This window comes from Nyctereutes procyonoides, unplaced genomic scaffold, assembly GCF_905146905.1.
Source record: "Nyctereutes procyonoides isolate TBG_1078 unplaced genomic scaffold, NYPRO_anot_genome, whole genome shotgun sequence".
In the NCBI taxonomy this organism is placed as follows: Eukaryota; Metazoa; Chordata; class Mammalia; order Carnivora; family Canidae; genus Nyctereutes; species Nyctereutes procyonoides.
Window position 1 is genome coordinate 20,843,326 of NW_026575043.1, and position 19,668 is coordinate 20,862,993.

The 19,668-nt window shown below is 37.7% G+C and overlaps 1 protein-coding gene across 6 annotated transcripts in view; it reads right to left on the reverse strand.

Annotated features, from left to right (window-relative positions):
• Nucleotides 1-19,668, reverse strand: part of FARS2 (phenylalanyl-tRNA synthetase 2, mitochondrial) — a 526,347-nt gene that overhangs the window by 365,319 nt on the left and 141,360 nt on the right. For 5 of the 6 annotated variants that reach the window (XM_055322558.1, XM_055322559.1, XM_055322562.1 and 2 more), the window contains one exon: nucleotides 12,595-13,229. The exons of the other annotated variant lie outside the window; for it this stretch is intronic. In XM_055322558.1, coding sequence (XP_055178533.1) covers nucleotides 12,595-13,209 — 615 coding nt within the window. In that variant the 5' untranslated portion in view covers nucleotides 13,210-13,229. The remainder of the gene's footprint in view (nucleotides 1-12,594; nucleotides 13,230-19,668) is intronic. 6 annotated transcript variants of the gene reach the window in all.

Here is a 19,668-nt window from a genome sequence, read left to right on the forward strand (position 1 = left end):
GATATATGCAATGAATTATCTAAACCACAACACATGCCAGGCCTCCAAGAGTCACCTTTTACTGGATGTGTGCTAAGATCTCCCCACAAGACACATGCCACCCAACTCTGTACCTGAGCCCAATCTCAAGGTAGCTCTCTACCTTACAAGCTTCTAAACATACAATGAATATTTCCATTTTTTGAATCTGGAATGGTCACTATGTAGGAAGATAAAGGCTCTCAGATTTAGGCAGAAATTGTTCCCTTGGCTTTCCCAAACACATTCAAGTCCCCCATCTATTCCTGGACAGCCTCTGAATCTTAACTCTTGACTTCAACCTTGATCCTCCAATCACTCCAAGAGCCAACATCTGATCACTTCCAAGTTAGGATGAATTCTCTGTCTTCCTATAGCTAACGTAACCCTAACTTCTGCTGCTGTTCATGTAACCCATCACCAAACATAATAAGCCTGGACCAGATCTCAAAGTGCTCCAAGAGAGGTATTATAAAGAAAGAGCAGAAGTGGGAAGAGAGAATTGCTAAGGGAATAAAGAACAATAGTTCTTCCAGTTTACTAAAGATGTAGGCTGAGAATTATCAACATGGAGACTGAACTATCCCCTGGACAGTGACTTCTAATCCAGGAGCTTATCACACCCCTTAAACTACATACAAAATCCTGTGTGCAGGGCAGCCCCAATGGCGCAGCAGTTTAGCGCCGCCTGCAGTCCGGGGTGTGATCCTGAAGACCCGGGATTGAGTCCCACGTCGGGCTCCCTGCATGGGGCCTGCTTCTCCTTCTGCCTGTGTCTCTGCCTCTCTCTCTCTCTCTCTCTCTCTCTCTGAAAAAATAAATAAATCTTAAAAAAAAAAAAATCCTGTGTGCATATGTGTGTGTAGTACTCAAATCTCTCAGCGATTCCCAAATAGTAAAAGGCTAGAAATCATGGCTATGATGAAATGCTATCAATTATATATATACAACATTATAGAAAGTCTCTAGATAGGTGAAAAATAACATGGTCTTTAATGTTATTTATTATAACATTATGTATAATAATGATATATCTAGTTTAAGAAAACTCTGTTTTATATTTCAAATTCATTAACTAATTTACAATTTCAGAGACCAACCCCAGGATGAGTCTGGGGGATGACATGAGAAGATGTGAGAACAACACTTCAGAAGAAGACACTTCAAGTGCCAGTCAAATAGCAAGAGTATCATCTCTCACATCTAAGAGCAGACTCGGGTATCTGAACTGACAATTCAAGAAGATGTAGGTATCACAGGTTACTAGCCAGTTCTGAGACTGGCTGGTACAGAACTCTATATCTCCTTACCTTCCCACCCGCACCTACCAAGTTGAAAATGTGAAATTACAACACCCCTCCCATAAAAAGTAGGTTTCTGTAATGTGCACCACATAAAGAAAAGCAGTCTCCAGCAAGGTGTGAAGTCTACTGTGAAAGAGCATAATATCACTGTGAAAATATTTTTGCTACTTTCACACATCACTTCGGCTAGTACAAAAAATACTGCTACTGTAATTATATGGATTCAGTAAAACCTAATGAGGCCCTCTTGCCCTCCAACAGCAAATGCAGAATATAAATGATAATGATTTTCCTGAGATCTTCAAGGAATGAAATGTGGAGGATATTCATGTTTTTCTCCAGATGCAATACTGGCTCAAACTTTTACCCTTCAGAATATTCTCTGTCCTTTTGTATCCATGTACTAAGAACCGGTAACTAGACAGCTTGTCCACAACCTAAAATATGTTCAGAAATTTTAAATTAGAATCAAGGACAAATGTCTGTGCCTCCCTAAATGTGACTTGCCCTAGCAACCCATTTATTGGGTGAGTAAGAGTCTAACTCCATATAGACTTCTAGATATTCAGAAAAAGGAGCAAGTCGGCTATGCCAGTTATCAATGTATTGCCTCTCAGCCGGAAATCAACCCTCCATTGACTGCTCGGTGAAAACTGAGTTGGGCCCTTCAAATATTTTTCCTTTGCCAGCAGTACAATGTTAAGCTCTGTTAGTAGAGATCTCTGAAAAGACAGGGATTACTGGTGGATCCCAGGTGTCCGGCAGCCTAATAAGCAACAGCACTCAGCCCCCCAGGAGCTCCCACAGTGGGCAGCTGCTTCCTCCAAGATACCACCCCCAAAATAGCTTCCCTGGAACGCCAAAAAGCAGATTTCCAGCAAATTCCAGAACACAGATATCCAGCAATTTCAGCAGCATGAAACCATTACCACCTCTGTGCCATTCAGTGAGCCACACCTGGGGGTTGGGAGGAAAAAGGCTCTTCCTTACGGCATTCAGTGTCAGTCCTAGGGGTAGCGACGACTCATTTACCCACTAGTTCTATCTATACTCTCTAGAGTTTTCTTTACTTCTTACTGGACAATCCCTCATTGCCCCAATTTTCTATGTTATAGTTAATAATTCTTGATATTGAGCTTTCTCTGATCCATTATTATGTGGTTTCTGTCCTGCAATCCAGTCCCAAATGATACACCTGCGCCTCTGAAAGGCTGGAACATTAGAAATAGCTCTGAGAATGCCCAGTCAGAAAAGCTGACAGGTGAACTGCCATGCACTTAATTAACTATGTTAACTGCCATCCTTTGAAGAATGGAGGATGGCAGACCAGAAAGAGGAAGACATCGAGCACCACATTTACCAACTGCTACCCTGCAGGATCCTGGGTTGGGCAGGAAACATCCTTAAAGAAGCAACCAACCAGTTGGAGACACCAGGAATACACAAACTAAAACTTCAAGGCAGGAAATACTGAATGTTCAGTGAGGGTCATGGGCCACAATGCTATAGGTCAATGACAGGGTCTCAGGCTAAGAGGCTATGAGTTTCTATTTTGTCACAGCAAGAACAAATTATCTGCAAAAGCCTTGTGCCACAGAAAGCAGAGACTGGTCTCTCTTTAAGTGGTTCTCCAAACCTTACTTTGTCCTCCAATAACGGGGTATTACTCAAATCCAATATATTGTGGACTCCTGGCTGTGACCAGTTGCCTTTTGCTTCAATGTCAAGAGATATACCTAAGTAAACACTCAGGCTGAGGAAAAGAATTAAAAAAAAAAAGAAAAGCCATTTCAATTTAAGTGTGTCTTTAACAGAAGGAGTCCTTCTTAAAAGATTTTAAAGAGGAGATTAGGGAAACATGGTGACTATAATCTATCAAGGCCAAATAAAAACGCCTTCAATAAAGCCCCTCCGCATGATGCTATTAAGGAAACCCAATAACCGCATGGTGGAGAATAAAACCTTGTCATTCACTGAATGAGAGAAAAGTGATTCGGTGTAGAAAGCAGGAATAAAGAGTCTACCTTTGGCTCACCACAAGAGTAACAGTGGGGAAGCTCAGGAAAAGAAGCCCAAGAACAGGAGGGTTCTAATGAACCATCTGGAAGGTAGGAGAGAATATCAAAGGGAGCAAAAATGAAATTTTCTGATGATAAATGAGAGTGGTTTTCTAATAAGGATGAGCCACAAAGGATGCCAAAGGGGTTGTTCAAAATGAAGGATATTCACTTCACTTGGACTGAATAATTATAGGCAAGGAGCACAACCCATGGGGGGGAACCCCATAACCACACTCCTGCAAGAAAAAATGGGGAATGATGGTGATTATTTTTAAAGAGAAGGCAGTTGAGATGGGATGGGTTATGAATTTGGACCTCTGAATAGAGTAGTATTTCAGTAATATGTTGTGGTCCAAATTATAACAAAGCTTACTTCCCTGTATAGCTTTACTCATCTCTTTTATAGAAACATTCCCCTTTGTTTCTGTGTGAATATGAATGAATCACTATTAATTATAGAATATTTACAAAATCTCCATAATATAATGATGTCTTCATTTATCAAGACATGTGTATTTACTTAGAAATATGACGTTACTTTGTATTTCACAGGCTCGTAAAAATCTCAAAAAATTCTAGGAACTAAGATAAGGTTGGCAATACTTTATTTTGTCAAGTAAAGGCATATTTTTAAAATACCATCACCATCACTTCATAAAAGAATATTTTAATAGCTAAGAAAGTACCAAGGAAATCATCTCAAGGCAAAGAGTCCTTTAGAGTGAACAAGTATGCATTTACAAAACTTGCTACATAGCTCTTATATCAATAATTATCCTGTAAGATCAACAAAAACTTGGTCATGGACCAGGACTTGTAAATACACTCAAGTTTGAGAACTACCAGCCAAGAAGATGAACAGAAGCTAGATACACAGTCTTAAAATTTAAAAAAAAAAAAAAAGCAGCATTTTGAAATTTTTTACTAACAATAATAAAGACAGAAATAGGAAGAAAGAAAGGCTCATTGTGAACAATCTTAAAATAATCAGGGGGATATTACAGCTTGCACATGTGTGTATGTAAGAGAAAAATTGGATAAAACTGACCCAGAGGGAGTAATCGAAGGGGAATGGAGACAATGCAGACACACTGAGGAAACAAAGAGTCTACAGTCCAGAGTGAAGAATGAATTGCAGAGCCTCCTACCTCCTCCACAGCCCCCTCGGTGTGCTCACTGGACTGAGTGCATTCCCAGGAACCATACACAGGGCACAGCTGGTGAAACAGGACAAGGCAACTCCAGGGACAAAAGGAAAATAGAGCTTCTTTGAGCACGGTCCAGGTAGGTACTTATTAATTTTTTTAAGTCAGAATAAATAGAGGATTTGTATGGGCTCCCTCTGGTGGGTCTGTCACACACATGAGATTTGCTTATTCTTTGCAAAAATAAATGCCTCACAAGTTTAGTAAAAATTTAGTTTTGAAGCAATTGAACAATGGTGCTCAAACTTTTGAGTCTTGAAAATGCTTCTAGGCTCCAAAAATTCATATTTGCCATTATTTGCAAACAATGATAATGCCTGCTACCACTCACCTTCTCTTCCCCTACCAGGTAATAATCAGTGTCCTGATCTTGGTGTTTATCATTCCCATGTATTTTTCTCACACACACCTACACATTTAAAAAACAAAACAAACAAAATTGTGTGATGGGGGGGGGTGGATGTGGAGAGAGAGAAGGAAAAAGAGCTAGAGCAAGTGAAAGAGACAAAGCATAAGTCAAGTACACAATGAGAACACTTGTTATTTGGGCATATTCTAAAACATCTATTAAGAAAGACATCGTAGGGGCAGCCCAGGTGTCTCAGAGGTTTAGCGCCACCTTCAGCCCAGGGCCTGATCCTGGAGAGCCAGGATAGGTCGACATCAGACCTTGCATGGCACCTGCTTCTCTCTCTCTCTCTCTCTCTCTCTCTCTCTCTCTCTCTCTCTCAGGAATAAATAAATACAATTTTTTAAAAAAATAAAAAGAAAGACATATAGTTTACCAGCAACCTGGGTGGCTCAGTCGGTTAACTGTCTGACTCTTGATTTCAGCTCAGGTTATAATCTCAGGATGGTGAGATAAAGCCTCCCGCCGGGACTCTGAGCTGGGCATGGAACCTGCTTTAAGATTCTTTGTCTCTCCCTCTTCCCCCTCCCTGCCCCCCAACACCCTGGCTCTGCTCTCTCCCTCTCTTAAAAAAAAAAATAGTTTGGTATCACTCATAACTTCTCTTAAAATTGTATTAAAACTTCATCCACAATGACATAAGTATTCTATGTTAGCTACAATAAAGTATTCAATGTACAAATAATGCCAATTGTCCTTTATTCTTTATACTTCAAGAAAAAAAAACACCAGATTAGAGAGCATACAATTTAAAAAAAAAATACAAAATAGCTCTACATAGTAAAAACTATATGCACTCCCCATAGAATGGTATAAGACTTGTGGTTCCTCTAGACTCTTGCCATTGTCAGGCTTATTAATTTTTGCTATTCTAATGGATTTGGAACAATATCTGGTCTTTTACTTTTTTGACTTTGCATTTTGTTATTTATTGGTAAGGCCAGTTCTTGCTTATTGGTCAATCACATCTACTGGTAGGTTGTTAATGTTAACGATAGGCTATTAATTTAAAAATTAAATAAATCACTCATATAAAGAGTGTATAGTATATGTCTTTAAAGAATAATAAAAGCACATACATGTGTGCTCACCACCATATCCATTTTCAGAAAAGAAAACAGTACCAAAAACTTTGCAGCCCCCTTCATGCCCCTACCTGATCACAATCCCCTTGCTGCTCCTAACAGAGGTAACAATTAAATTTTTTCATTCTTCCCCTGCATTCCTTAATTTTTCCTCATTATACAAACCCCTAAGTAACATACTAATTAATTTTGCCCATTTTTTAAACTCTATGTAAATGCAATCATACAATGTAAGCTTCCGTAACTTTCTTTCTTTGCCTACTATTACTTTCCACATTCATTCATTCAATGCGTATAGTTGTGATTTAGTCATTTTTATAAATAGGACTCACATACCATCGTATAAATATACCACAATTTACTTATCTGTTCTATTCTTGGTAGAAATATGGGTTGTTCCAGGTTTGGACTAATACTAAGACTGCTATGAACGTTCTCATCTATCTGCTAATACAAGCACTCAAGAACGTATCTAAGTATTTACATGGAAGTTAAATTTCAAGTGTGTGGTTTTATACTCCACCAGAGCACTCCCGTGGCTCCAAGTACTGGCCAACACTTGGTATTGACAGACTTTCCCTATTGGATTTTTTCCAAACTAAGACCTTTTAATTTGACCAACATTAATCTCTTAGCTGTATGCATACAAATATCTTCACCCCTGTTGCTTGTCTTTTAAGATCATTTATGAAAGGCTTTTGTTAGGCGGAAATCTTATCTTAATGTAATCACTCTTTAACAATTTTTTCCATTCAGGATTTTTTTTTGCTCAAGGAGTCTGAGTTTGAGATATTATACTCTACCCCCAAGGTGATAATGATAATCTCTCATATTTTCTTCTTTGAGTTTTAAAGACCTCTTCACAAATGGATTGTGACTCCATCCAGAATTGAAATTTTCATTTGGTATGAGATAAAGATCAATTCTTTTTTCCTATACAGATAATTATCTCAGAGCAATTCATGCAGAATCCATCACTTCTCGATTTACGTAACATCATTTTCATTTATAATAATAAATTCACAAATATGATGAGAGCTTTTTCAAAGTTCTTTATGTGACTAACCTTGTGCCAATAATAAGCCATCTTAATAACTTGAGCATTTTAAGTCTTGATGTTTGGTAAGGCATGACCTTATACCAATGCTTGTAAAAAATTGTTCTGGCTATTCATAAATTTGTTCTTCTTATGAATTTGAAGATTAGACCTTCAACTTCTCCAAAATACCCATTGGATATTTTGATTAGATTTATACTGAATTTATACATTGATTTTGGGGAACTGCCATCTTCATGATATTGTTTTCCTAACTATGAATCTATGATTATGGTATATCTCTACTTTTTCTCTTCTTTTATGTCTTAATAACATCTGGTAATTTTATCAATAAATATCTCAATCATCTTCTGCAACAACTATACATACCTAGGCACTTCAAAGCTTTAGTTGATACTATGAATGAAATCTTTATTCCATATGTTTTCTAATTGGCTATTACCTATGGCTAAGAAAAATATTTTTTCCATACTGTCTTTGTATTAATCAACTTTACTGAACTGACTTATTAGTTCTAATAATTGACCTGAATATTCTAGTCAGTTTCTAGGTAAAACATTTTTAGATGATTAAAGCTCATCTCAAGGAGCTTTAATCTCATGTTTTCCAATGCTCTACCTTCCATTTCTCTTTCTGGCTTACTACATAGGGTAGAACTTCCCACATAATGATGAACAGAAGCAGTGATGGCAAGTATTCCTGATATTTTGCTAATTTTGATGGAAATGTTTATAATGACTCACCACTAATGATGATATTTGCTGTGACTGCTTGACAAATATCACTTAAGAAAGTTCTCTTCTATTCCTAATCTGCTAAAAATTTTTATCATGAGTCATTAATGTCATCAAATGCTTGTTTTTAAAGTCTAAAACATTAAATGCTGTCAAATTATTTTTCTACATCTATTGAGGTGATCACATGCTTCTTCTCCTTACATCAGTTAATATAATGGAATAAATGTATTAATAGTAATGTGGTAAGACACAATACACCAGTGAATTAAATTTGCAAATATTTCATTTAATAATTCTATATCTGTTCATTAAAATAGAGAATCATCTATGTTCATAAAGATGAAACTTCTAAAATTTTCTTTTTCATCTAGTTTGTATATTAACATGTCTAATCTCATAAAATGAGCTTGATAGGTCTCTATTCACTGAAAAAGACCGTACAAATCTTTCAGACTTGGTAAAAACATGCAAAATCATCTCAGAATGATGGAAGAGAGGCTATCATTAATCCTAGATTTAAGTGGTTTCAGTCTTCTGTATGCAATGTGTTGTTCTATGATTAATATGTTCTGTCTCCTGTTTGTTTTGTTTGTTTGTTTGTTTTAATCTCAACAGTTGTCTCCCACATGAAGACAGGGAGCATCTCATGGTTGTTTGATACCTTCTTACAGACCTGGACCCCAGTTTGTGTTCAACAAATAATTTTCTGATTGACTGACAGACCCCAGTTTTGGATTCAGTCTTTAACCTTTTATCAGAAAGATTTCAAACACACACTAAAGGACAATGATCCTTTGTGTATCCAACACCCAGCTTCAATAATTATCAGTTCATAACCAATCCTCTCCTATTCATCCCCACATGCCAATCCCCATATTTTCTGAAGACAATCACAGATATTTGTTCATTTCAGGATGTATATCTAAAGGAAAATGACTTTATAAAAATATAATACCACTATCTTATCTTAAAAAATTAAAGAACTCCTTAAATTCATTCAGTTAACACCCAAATTCCCAATGGTCTCAAATGATTTTTTCCTTAAAGATGTTTTCTCTTGAAAGGATCTATGCATTGTGATTTCTTAATCTTTCTTTTAATCTATAGGTATATTTCCCTTTTATTTTTCTTGCAATTTATTTGACAAAACTGAATCATTTGTCCTGTAGAGCAGTGCTTGTCAAATGGTCTATGTTGAAGAAACAGTTTAAGATTTCCAATCTGTCTCAGATGAGACACGGTCCTACTGTGCATGACTACCACACAAACTGAACACATGCAACTCACCAGGAATAATGAAGAACCAGTTTATACAGTGTATGTTCTCATTCATTTGGGGAATATGAATAATAGTGAAAGGGAATATAAGGGAAGGGAGAAGAAATGTATAGGAAATATCAGAAAGGAAGACAGAACATAAAGACTCCTAACTCTGAGAAACGAACTAGGGGTGGTGGAAGGGGAGGCGGGAGGAGGGCGGGGGGTGGGGGTGAATAGGGGACGGGCACTGAGGGGACACTTGACGGGATGAGCACTGGGTGTTATTCTGTATGTTGGTAAATTGAACACCAATAAAAATTAATTTATTAAAAAAAAGAACCAGTTTATATGCTATTCTACAAAAGAAGTCCCCTGATAACGTGCTTGAATATGATGGCTTAAACATTTCTAAGCACTACTGCTTAAACATTTCTAAGGTCTTCCTTTTGATTCTTCTGTTTATTTCATTATACACATCACATCACAGCACATTGCCGTGCATTGCATCACTGCTGTCACATTTCCTACAGGCCAGATTTTGCTTATTAATTCTCCATGGCATAGTTTAACATGTTTCTGTGCCCTCTGTACTTCCTATAAATTTGGAGCTGGATCTAGAGATTTGATCAGATTCAGGTCCAAATTTTTTGCCAAGATTTTATAGTTGGCATTGTATTCTTCCATCAGGAGACCTAAAAGTCTGGCCCTGGCTCCTCTTTTTGTGATGTTGGTGGTCACTAGTGAACAATATTATTACTAGTACTAAATGTCAAAAGCCCACTAGTAAATTTGGTTGTCCAAAGTTTTTTTTCTCTGAGAGACTCTGTGCCCACTGGTGAGGTCTCTACGGGCCCAGTTTCTGACACCATGCAGTTCTTCTAGCTGGCAGTTTAGAGTTCCCACCATTTGTGAAGATCTTAGGGAGACCTTGTCACCCAGTTGTGCTGGAGATGAGCTTTACTATTCCAGGCACTGTATCTGTTTTGTAAGATTTGGGACTATTAAAAACTATACAACCCACTTCCCTTCTACTTTTTTAGAACAATGTTGTTTGCTTTAGCATCTTAAGATGACACTTAATTCATTGATTTTTCAGGGTTTTAAGATTTTCCTAAAAATATTTAAAACTAAATGAACTACAAGTATCTCTTTAGCTACATCCAACACATTTTGCTTTATTAATGTTAAATATAGATCACACAATTTAAGTGGGGTCTACCAAGTCTCTTCAAAATAAAGTGACTATTTTCCTGCACACCTGAGTAGTCTGAAGACAGTATTTTCATTGCTGGCTAATCCTAAGTAATTTGCAATTTACTGTAATATTTCTCTTTATCCCATGACTTTATAACTGTAAGTTTTTATTTTTTTTAAAGATTTTATTTATTCATGAAAGACACCGAGAGAAAGGCACAGACATAGGCAAGGAGAAGCAGGCTTCCTGCAGGGAGTCTGATGTGGGACTCGATCCCAGGACCCCAGGATCATGCTCTGAACCAAAGGCAGACGCTCAACCAGTGAGCCACCCAGGCACCTTGTAACGATGAATTTTTAAATGTCTGAGGATATGAAAAAATTTTATTGTCCTCTCCTCCTGCTTTCTATATAAACTACATTGTAGTCAAGCACAGTTCTATTTGTGTTATTGATTCTTGGACATTTGTTTAGACTTCAGCTGTCAACTAGTACATGAACAACTTATTTTAGGTATCCCATATGACTGCATAGCTCTGAGTATAGAATTTGCCATTTGTATGTATAGTTACAGGATTTCATCTTATTTTAGTTACAGAATTTTAAAAATAAACATAACTCAAGCCTGTTAATCATGTTTTCACATTGTCTATATCTTTACTCATTTTGTCGTCTTAATTTATTGGTTTTTGATTAAAGTCATTTAAAATCTTCTACTATGATTATGAATTTGTTTGTAACGAGGTAAACTAGGCGGAGCACCTGCCAGCCACTGTGACCCAGACACCCTATTACTAGCATACATCTCCTCTAGCACATTAATTGTAGGTGACATTCTATCACTTGGTCATATTTCTTAGACTTTAACTTGTCTGTGTTCATTTCCTTTTCATTTTCTAATAAACCCATACCCTTATTAATAATATTAATTCTAATTTAGAAAAGTCAGCTATTCTAAGTAGTAAGAATGCTCATTTAAGCAGCTCTGTGATCCTTCTTGTGTAAAGCTACCCTACTGCTGGAGTATCATGGATTCATAGGAAAACCTGAGGCATACAGTTGGCTCATATGATGTGACTCATTCAATACAACAAAACAATGGTTACTTCTTAGTCTAGGGATCATATACTGTACTTTTCCATGCCCAACAGTCCATTTAGCTTCTGTTCACAGGAGGGAGTTTTGTGATGATAATTGCTCCTCCTGTTTCCAAGAGCATGTTTAGAAGTGCGAAAGGAGTAAATTGAAATGAAACATTTCATTTCATTCCATTTGTTTCTTACATAAAAACACAGATTTAAAAATATATGAATGAAAGACAAGTAGTACTACAGGATTTTAGGAAACAGACTCAAGCTTTTAGGGATTTTCATAATTTGCCAAAAAAATTAGGAAATCGGTATATTATATCAGCAAACAAAGGTGTTGGGTGCTTTTGAGAATAACCAGAATGTCAGATTTCCTGAGCAAAAACCTCAAAGCATCTAAAGATACACTTCAGGAATAGAAACTAAGGCATCTGACAATGGAAAAAATGTCACGCACCTACAGGTGTAAGAAAGGGAAGGCTAAGGTAAGAGCTTGGGAACAAGAACATAGTTTCCAATCTAAGCCAAAAAACTGCCAGTCCCCTCTCCTGTGTAAGAAATTCACTGTTCTCTAATAATATGAATACCTAATTAACTTTTACAAACTGAGAAGTGGAATTATCCAACTGTATGTTTCAGCATTTTATCTTAACCATCCTGGACTGAGGATAAATGTGAACCCCTGACTATTCATTCACATAAAGGAACCCAGAGAAAGGCAGGTCTCAAGACTGAAAGAATAAGGGCAGAAAAGGGAAAACAAAGGCCCACTAATTTCTGTAGGTACTAATACAACAAATCAATCAAAAAATATTGAGTCTTGGGCAGCCCCGGTAGTGCAGCGGTTTAGCGCTGCCTGCAGCCCGGGGAGTGATCCTGGAGACCCGGGATCAAGTCCCACATCGGGCTCCCTGCATGGAGCCTGCTTCTCCCTCTGCCTGTGTCTCTGCCTCTCTCTCTCCCTATGTCTCTATGAATGAATAAATAAAATCTTTAAAAATATATATATATAAAGTCTCGGCCTGTATAAAGGAAACCATGAAGGATGTATAATTCACAAATGCAAAATGAGGTCTGGGTTCACTGAGCTAAACTGGATTCACTGAGATAAACTTTAGTGACCTCAACAAGAATGTCCATGCTGTCTATCAATAATAGGAAATGTCTCAAGACTCACCTCGTGCTTAGAGAAGAGTCGGACGCCCTCCAGCTGGTGGAACACTGGGTAGTGCTGGGAGTCAATCTGGTCGCGCCGGTAGACATCGCCCACTACCAGGAAGGCATCCAGCCCAGCATGCAGCAGGTCCCACTGGTGTGCGGACGTGTGCGCTCGCAGCATGTGATTCCCATTTAGGTAATAGTTGTCTCCCTTCTTCCGGCTAGGGTGGTCAGGTGGGATGAGCAGGCTGTCAAAGTTCTGCCAGGTGGTGACGACCGGAGAGAGGTCATCATAGACCGAGAACATTGGCGTCCCAAAGCGGCCCACATACTGCTTGTAGAAGTGCTCCTTCACCCTCTCTTTGATCAGCCAAAGAGGATGATGCTGCTGGTTGTGCAGATTCCTGCCAACCCTGGAGAGGACCTTCTGGGACAGGTTGCTATAGTCGTCCTGAGGGTAAGATTTGCCCAGCAGCTCTACCACACTGCCTGGAGCTCCTCGGGCAGCAAACTCTGAAGCAGCAGGTCTCGAGCCCAAGGCCTGATGATGATGATGGCCTTTGGAGACACTACTGGCTTTCCTCACCAGGTAAACATGCATATGGGCAACTCTCCTGAGAGCTGAGCAAACCATTGCAACTTCTCTCACAGATTCTGGAAAGAGCACACATGCAAAACACAAGTCAAGCTTCACTCTGTAAAAGGTAAGTATGTCCTGTGTTTCCAACCTGCTCCCCACTGTCCTAATGACGTGTTTCCCCTACTACCTCTTCCACACAGACCAAAGACCCCATTAAGGAAATCTGCTGACTGAGGCTTAATAGGTACTGCTCTACATCAAAAGAACCTTAAACATCATGTTAGATCCCTACTTTCTAGCTATTCTTCATGGGTTTGAAGAAAACTTCCTTTATCGTGTCATGTCATGTCCTGAATCCCTCATGTTCAATAAAACTTTGTGTGACAATTTGCTTTTATTTGAACTATATTCTAGAACCAAAAGGTTTAGAGGGATCATCTAAAAGACAAGGCTTGGTTAACCCTAACAATGTCTCATTAATGAAAGGAAGTACATGACTATATACAGCAGAAGACAGGATATTTAAAACAGACATCCTGCAGGTTTCTGCCCATCATTCTCCTAACCTCAAAACTTGCTTAACTTTGACACATAGACTTCCTGGTTATTCCACTGTATTACAAAATGTTATTATATAATTTACAAAACTGCTACTACAATTTGTTACATTAACTTTTTTTGATATTTCAAATAAAATATACCACTTTGGGTGATGGTTTTTATTTAATATTTATAAAAATATTAAATATTGGGGTGCCAGGGTGGCTCAGTCAATTAAGCATCCACCTTCAGCTCTGGTCATGATCCCAGGGTCCTGAGATCTAGCTGCATCGGGTTCCCTTTTCAGAGGGGAGTCTGCTTGTCCCTCTCCCTCTGCCCCTCCCTCATGCTTGTGAATCCTCTCTCTCAAATAAATAAATATCTTAAAATCTTAAAAGAAAGAAAGAAAAAGAAAGAAAGAAAGAAAGAAAGAAAGAAAGAAAGAAAGAAAGAAAGAAAGAAAGAACAACTTAGGGAACTATTAAACAAAGTGTAATATTAAATATTATAGACTTTACCAATGGACAGCTGAAGCTATTTTTATAAACGCAAATCTTTTCTATCCTCACATCTGGTCATGTCATTTAAACTAAATACCAGTGCAGTATCCCACCATTATATTTTTGTTTTGTAGAAGAGCAAGTTTCTAATATGCACCTATATTAAACCAGGAATGGGGCTACACTTACTTGGGAAGGGATACAAAGCAGCCAGAAGACAGAGTACTGACCAAATCTTTTTTAAAAACATGTCTAGAATTTGGGGCACCTGGGTGGCTCAGTCAGTTAAGCATCTGCCTTCGGCTCAGGTCATGATCCTAGGGTCCTGGGATCCAGCCTCCCATCAGGCTCTTTGCTCAGCAGGGAGCCTGCATCTCCCTCTGCCTCTGACTACAGTGCCCTCCTCTGGTGCGTGAGTGCTCATGTTCTCTCTCTCTCTCTCAAATAAATAAATAAATAATATCTATAAAAAATTGGAAATTTTTTTATCTGTTGGGCTACTTTAAAGCATACAACCATGTGGTTATTCTACTTCAAGGCCCAATAATCATACTACGAAAATACATACCTTCACAATAGTAAGCTGCCTTAGGAGAGAATTCTATTGTTCCAAGTGACATCAAAAGCATACTGAGTAGTACCCAGGCATCACAGTACATCTAATTCAAAAGTGTAACGGAAAATATCTAGCTACAAGTTATCGTGTGTGTGTGTGATTGCTTATTAGAAGCCTGCGCATAGCACCTTTGCAGGAGACTGCCATCATGAGAAGATACCAGGAACTCCCCTGGATTTATTCATTTATGGCACTATTTTGTCAGTTGTTTCAAAAAGCATTTTTGGCTGAACTTCAGTGGAAATCTGTCTTCCCATATACGGTGTTCAGTGGATTGTCGATGAGATTTTAAATATGCTTATGCCACCTTATACATCTTAGCACACAGTCACACTGTTAGGTTGTCAAATATCTAGCTCAGCACCCTTAGCAAGACACAAGAAAGCATCTCTTTTCCTCCAAAAGTATATGCTGTTACACAAAGGTCAGAATTCTTCTGGAAACATGCTATTGGTGCAGTCGTTCATGGAGTGCTATCTTTTCCTTCTTGGTTCCCAACCCTTCACACATCCAAACCCACTTCTAGGTCCTGTTCCCGCATATGTGCCCACATATGTGCCCCAACTTCCTCATGCCCCTTTTTTGTTCTCCTCACCCTACCTTTAGCTTGCGGAGGAAAGTTTAATTTTCTTGTCCTCTTTTCCAGACTTTTTATCTATCTGTGCAGCCCTGGCATATATTCCCCACTGTCACTTCTCCCCATTCAAGAAATTTATTTGGTTTGTTTTTTTAAAAAGGAGATTTTATTTTTTTTTATTTTTTAAAGATTTTTTATTTATTTATTCATGGGGGGGGGGGGGCAGAGACACAGGCAGAGGGAGAAGCAGGCTCCATGCAGGAAGCCTGACGTGGGACTCGATCCCGGGTCTCCAGAATCAGGTCCTGGGCTGAAGGCAGCACTAAACCCCTGAGCCATCCGGGCTGCCCAATTTGGCTTTTTTGTTTTTTCTATTGTCACCTATTAGAGTGAGAGAATAATGATTATGATAGCTTTACGACTTCCATCTCAGAAGGAGATGTCCTTCTTTTGTCTCTCTCAAATTTTTTTTTTTTTTCTCTCTCAAATTTCTAAGAAACAGTTCCAGGCTCAGTCAGTTAAGCATCTGCCTTCAGCTCCAGTCATGATCTCCGGATCCTGGGATCAAGCCCCACATTGGGCATCAGGCTCCCTGCCCAGCAGGCTGTCTGTTTCTCCCTCTCCTTTTGTCCCTCCTCCTCCCCCTCTCCCACTCTTGTGCTTACACACACTCTGTCTCTCAAATAAATAATAAATAAATAAAATCTTTAATTAAAAAAACAAAGAAACAGTTCAAGTGGAAAACACAGGAGACCCAGGAAAATGACACCACCCCAATGGCAGTCATACTTCTATTGTTCCATTTTCAGCAACGCTGCGAGGTTAAGTGTTATTCCTACTACTTCACAAAGAAACTAAGACTCAGAGAGATCATGCAACTTGCATAAACTCATATACTTCCCCATGGACAAAGTTCAGAACCCTGACCAACTTAAATACTGAATACAATACAATCAAGAGCTCCCAGACTATTAAATACAAATTACATCTCTTTAATTAGCTCTCTTAATTTCTCTTACCTGAGCAATTTAAATTATATATAAATGCATTTTAAATGAATGAATAAACTGATAAATCAAATAAAACCCACTAGTGTAGATAGTGGGAACAAAATGCTATTTAACCAAAAACTGGTAGGCCAAACCTGCCCATGTTCTGTTTTTGTAAATACAGTTTTGCTGGAATGCAGCAATATGAAACCCATTCATTTACATATAGTCTGCAATAGCTTCTCTACCATGAAGGCAAAGCTAAATAGTTGCCACAGAAAACATATGGCTCACAAAGACCTGAAACATGTATTATCCTATCCTTTACAGAAAAAGTTTGCTGAGCCCTGTTTCAACTTCATTAACTGAGAAGTTCTTCCAAACTATTAATATCTTCCTAGTCACAAAATATGCAGATTATAGAGCCACTAAAAGTAACAAAAGTATATGGATATTAAATGTGCCAATAATAGTACAGAAGACACAATGAGACCAACCGTGACAAGAGTCAATAGAATACAAAGGGCGAAAGACCACACTCTGCAGAGACACCCACGTGGCTGTGACCCTAAGTCAGCCCTTCAGGCACTGTGTATTACCCTTGGGCCCCTGGTTTGACCTTTCTGACTCTTAAGTTTCTCATGTAGAAAACTGTAAAAAACAATACCTACCTCATAGTAAAAGAACTAAACTAGATCCTGTTCATTATATACTTAACTCAAGGCCCAATACATAAAAGATGAATCAAGAGTTAAAAACAACTCAGAGACTTCTAGAGACCAGATAACAGAAAAACGGTAGTTATTCACTGATACAGGAAACACAGGATGAATTTTGTTTGTCTGTTCAAATGATTTTCATGTGTGTTTTTGTGGTTGGAGAGGGAAACAGCTTTGGACAGGTTAAAGCTAAATATGGCTGATCATAGTCATGTTAGAATTTCTAAGAATCAGTCTGAGGTATGGATTTGAAAATGGGGTGAGAGATTAGTGCTACAAATGAAGGCCTTGAAAATTATGTGTATTAAGGTGAGAGTTAACATTATAAGAGCATACAATAGTCCATGAGCAGGTGAGAGCAAAAGTAAAAATGGGCAAAAGACCAAATTCTTGGAAGCTACCCTATTTAAGGAAAGGGTATATAAAGAATAAGCCAGAAGAGACTAAAGCGTACAATATCACAGAACCTAAGGGCAGAGAGTTCCTAGATGGCAACCAAGATCTTTTCTGAACCCACTGTATGTGCAATCCTTAGCATGCAGTATTATTACTATTTGTCTATCTTGTTGTTAGACTATGCAGTTCTTGAGAGCAGAATACACACATCTCTCTCTTATGTAAATCTTCATATACCCAGAGTCAAGCACTACACCTGATACTGGATGAAAGAATAGGAAAGAGGTGAAAGAGGAAAAACAGAAAAGGATGGGGAAAGAATTGGTCAATATGACAAAATGTAACAAAGAGGTTAGGCAGGGGGCAAAGAAAAGAACTATTTGACAGAATGACCAACAACAGGGCAATTTCCATGGCTAAGTGAGGAAACAATCAGATTATCATGGGTGAAGACATGAATCAAAATGAAGGAGATACTAAAGAGAGAATAAAAACATTTAAAACTTCTGAAACTGAAGGAAGGTAAGCTAAGGGAACTTTTAATAGATGGTCCTAATCTCCCAAGGAAAGCTTTAGATTTATAAGAAAAATATTGTGTATGATCTCAACATTCACCAGGTAAATGTGATTTTTTTTTCAAAGAGGAATGCTATAGTTTAGTATGAAAAGTTATGAATATTAGATAGTAGGGTCATAGGAGGGCACTATGCCAGAAATTAAGAGGAATCTATTTAAGAGTAATTTGTAGAAAATAAAAATTCAAAGAACCATGAGAAATTTGAAAAGGAAAAAGGAAACTGATTAAGAGAAAGTGTAAGATCAGAATGTAGAGGGAAACACTAGAGGAATAATGATGATTGATTGATGTCAGGAGTTAGCCAAAGAGAAGTACATTAATTGATGACCTGTTACCCATGAACAACCTAACAGCAGAGAGCAGTCACTAGAAGATTTTTCTAGATAGACTCAAAGGTTATTGATTTTTAAAAATAAATAAATAATTAAAAATGAACATACATTCTGTAAGAATCCAAGAAAGTCACCAGCCGAGGGCTCTGGTGGCTGGTACAAATAAATAAATTGATCCAAATACTACTTAGTACCAGATAATCTATCTTCCTTATACATTCTCAATTTTAACCTACTTTAACAAGAGTGCTTTACATTTTATGAAATAATTTCACACGTGCATTACTAATTCCAGTAATACCTCCTCCAGTACACATAATTATTAGCCACAACTCACAGAAAAAGAAATATTGGTTCACAAATTACATAACTCAATTCCCATGGATAAAGTAGCAAATAGGGGATCAAATCCTTGTCTTCTAACTTTAAAATCCCATGATGTTTCCACTCTATGCCACTGAAAAAGAGAAATAAGATGGAGGCAAAAAAGACACAAAAACAAAGGTATAAATAAGAGTTTCTTTAGCCAGTGGTACAAAGTTTTAGTTCTATAAAATGAATATAAAAATGTCATGTATTAAATATATAAAGAACTCTATGTACCTCTCACCCTATCATGACTTAAAAATAATATGCCAGAGATAGTCAACACTACTAAAAAATGCAATGAACTTTTTTTCTTTATTACTTACAAGGACATTTTGAGATGTCTGCAATAGGCCAAGACTCTTTTTAAAAGGCTATTCAGGTAAGTTTGTGCTGACTTTCTTTTGATACATTTCCCCATAAAAGTCAGAAAGAGGCAAAATCACTCTACTGGCTTTAGACTGAGTGCCTCAGGGCCCTATAAAAAGTGCTCACTGCTGTTGTTTGTTGATGATGGTACCTGGGAAGATAAGAGGGTGGTTTCTCCCACTGTACAGTATGGGCTAATTCACTCCATCATATTTTCCTTCCTTCTTTGGTCATTCCAAGTTATACAAACATACAGTATTTCAAGCTACTTTGACTAATAAAAGATCATAAGAAATAAAAAATTATTATGTCACTCTAAAGGACACTTACTTATAGCTATGATGTAACTTTGTGTTTATAAGAAAAAATAAACAATTACAAATAATTAACTCAAACCAGAAAAGAAATGAAAAATCTGAGTGGAGCATGCCCTTTCTAATGTTCTTGGTCACTGGTAGCTGTAGCTAATAATTGTGTGTACTGGAGGAGGTATTACTGGAATTAGTAATGCACGTGTGAAATTATTTCATAA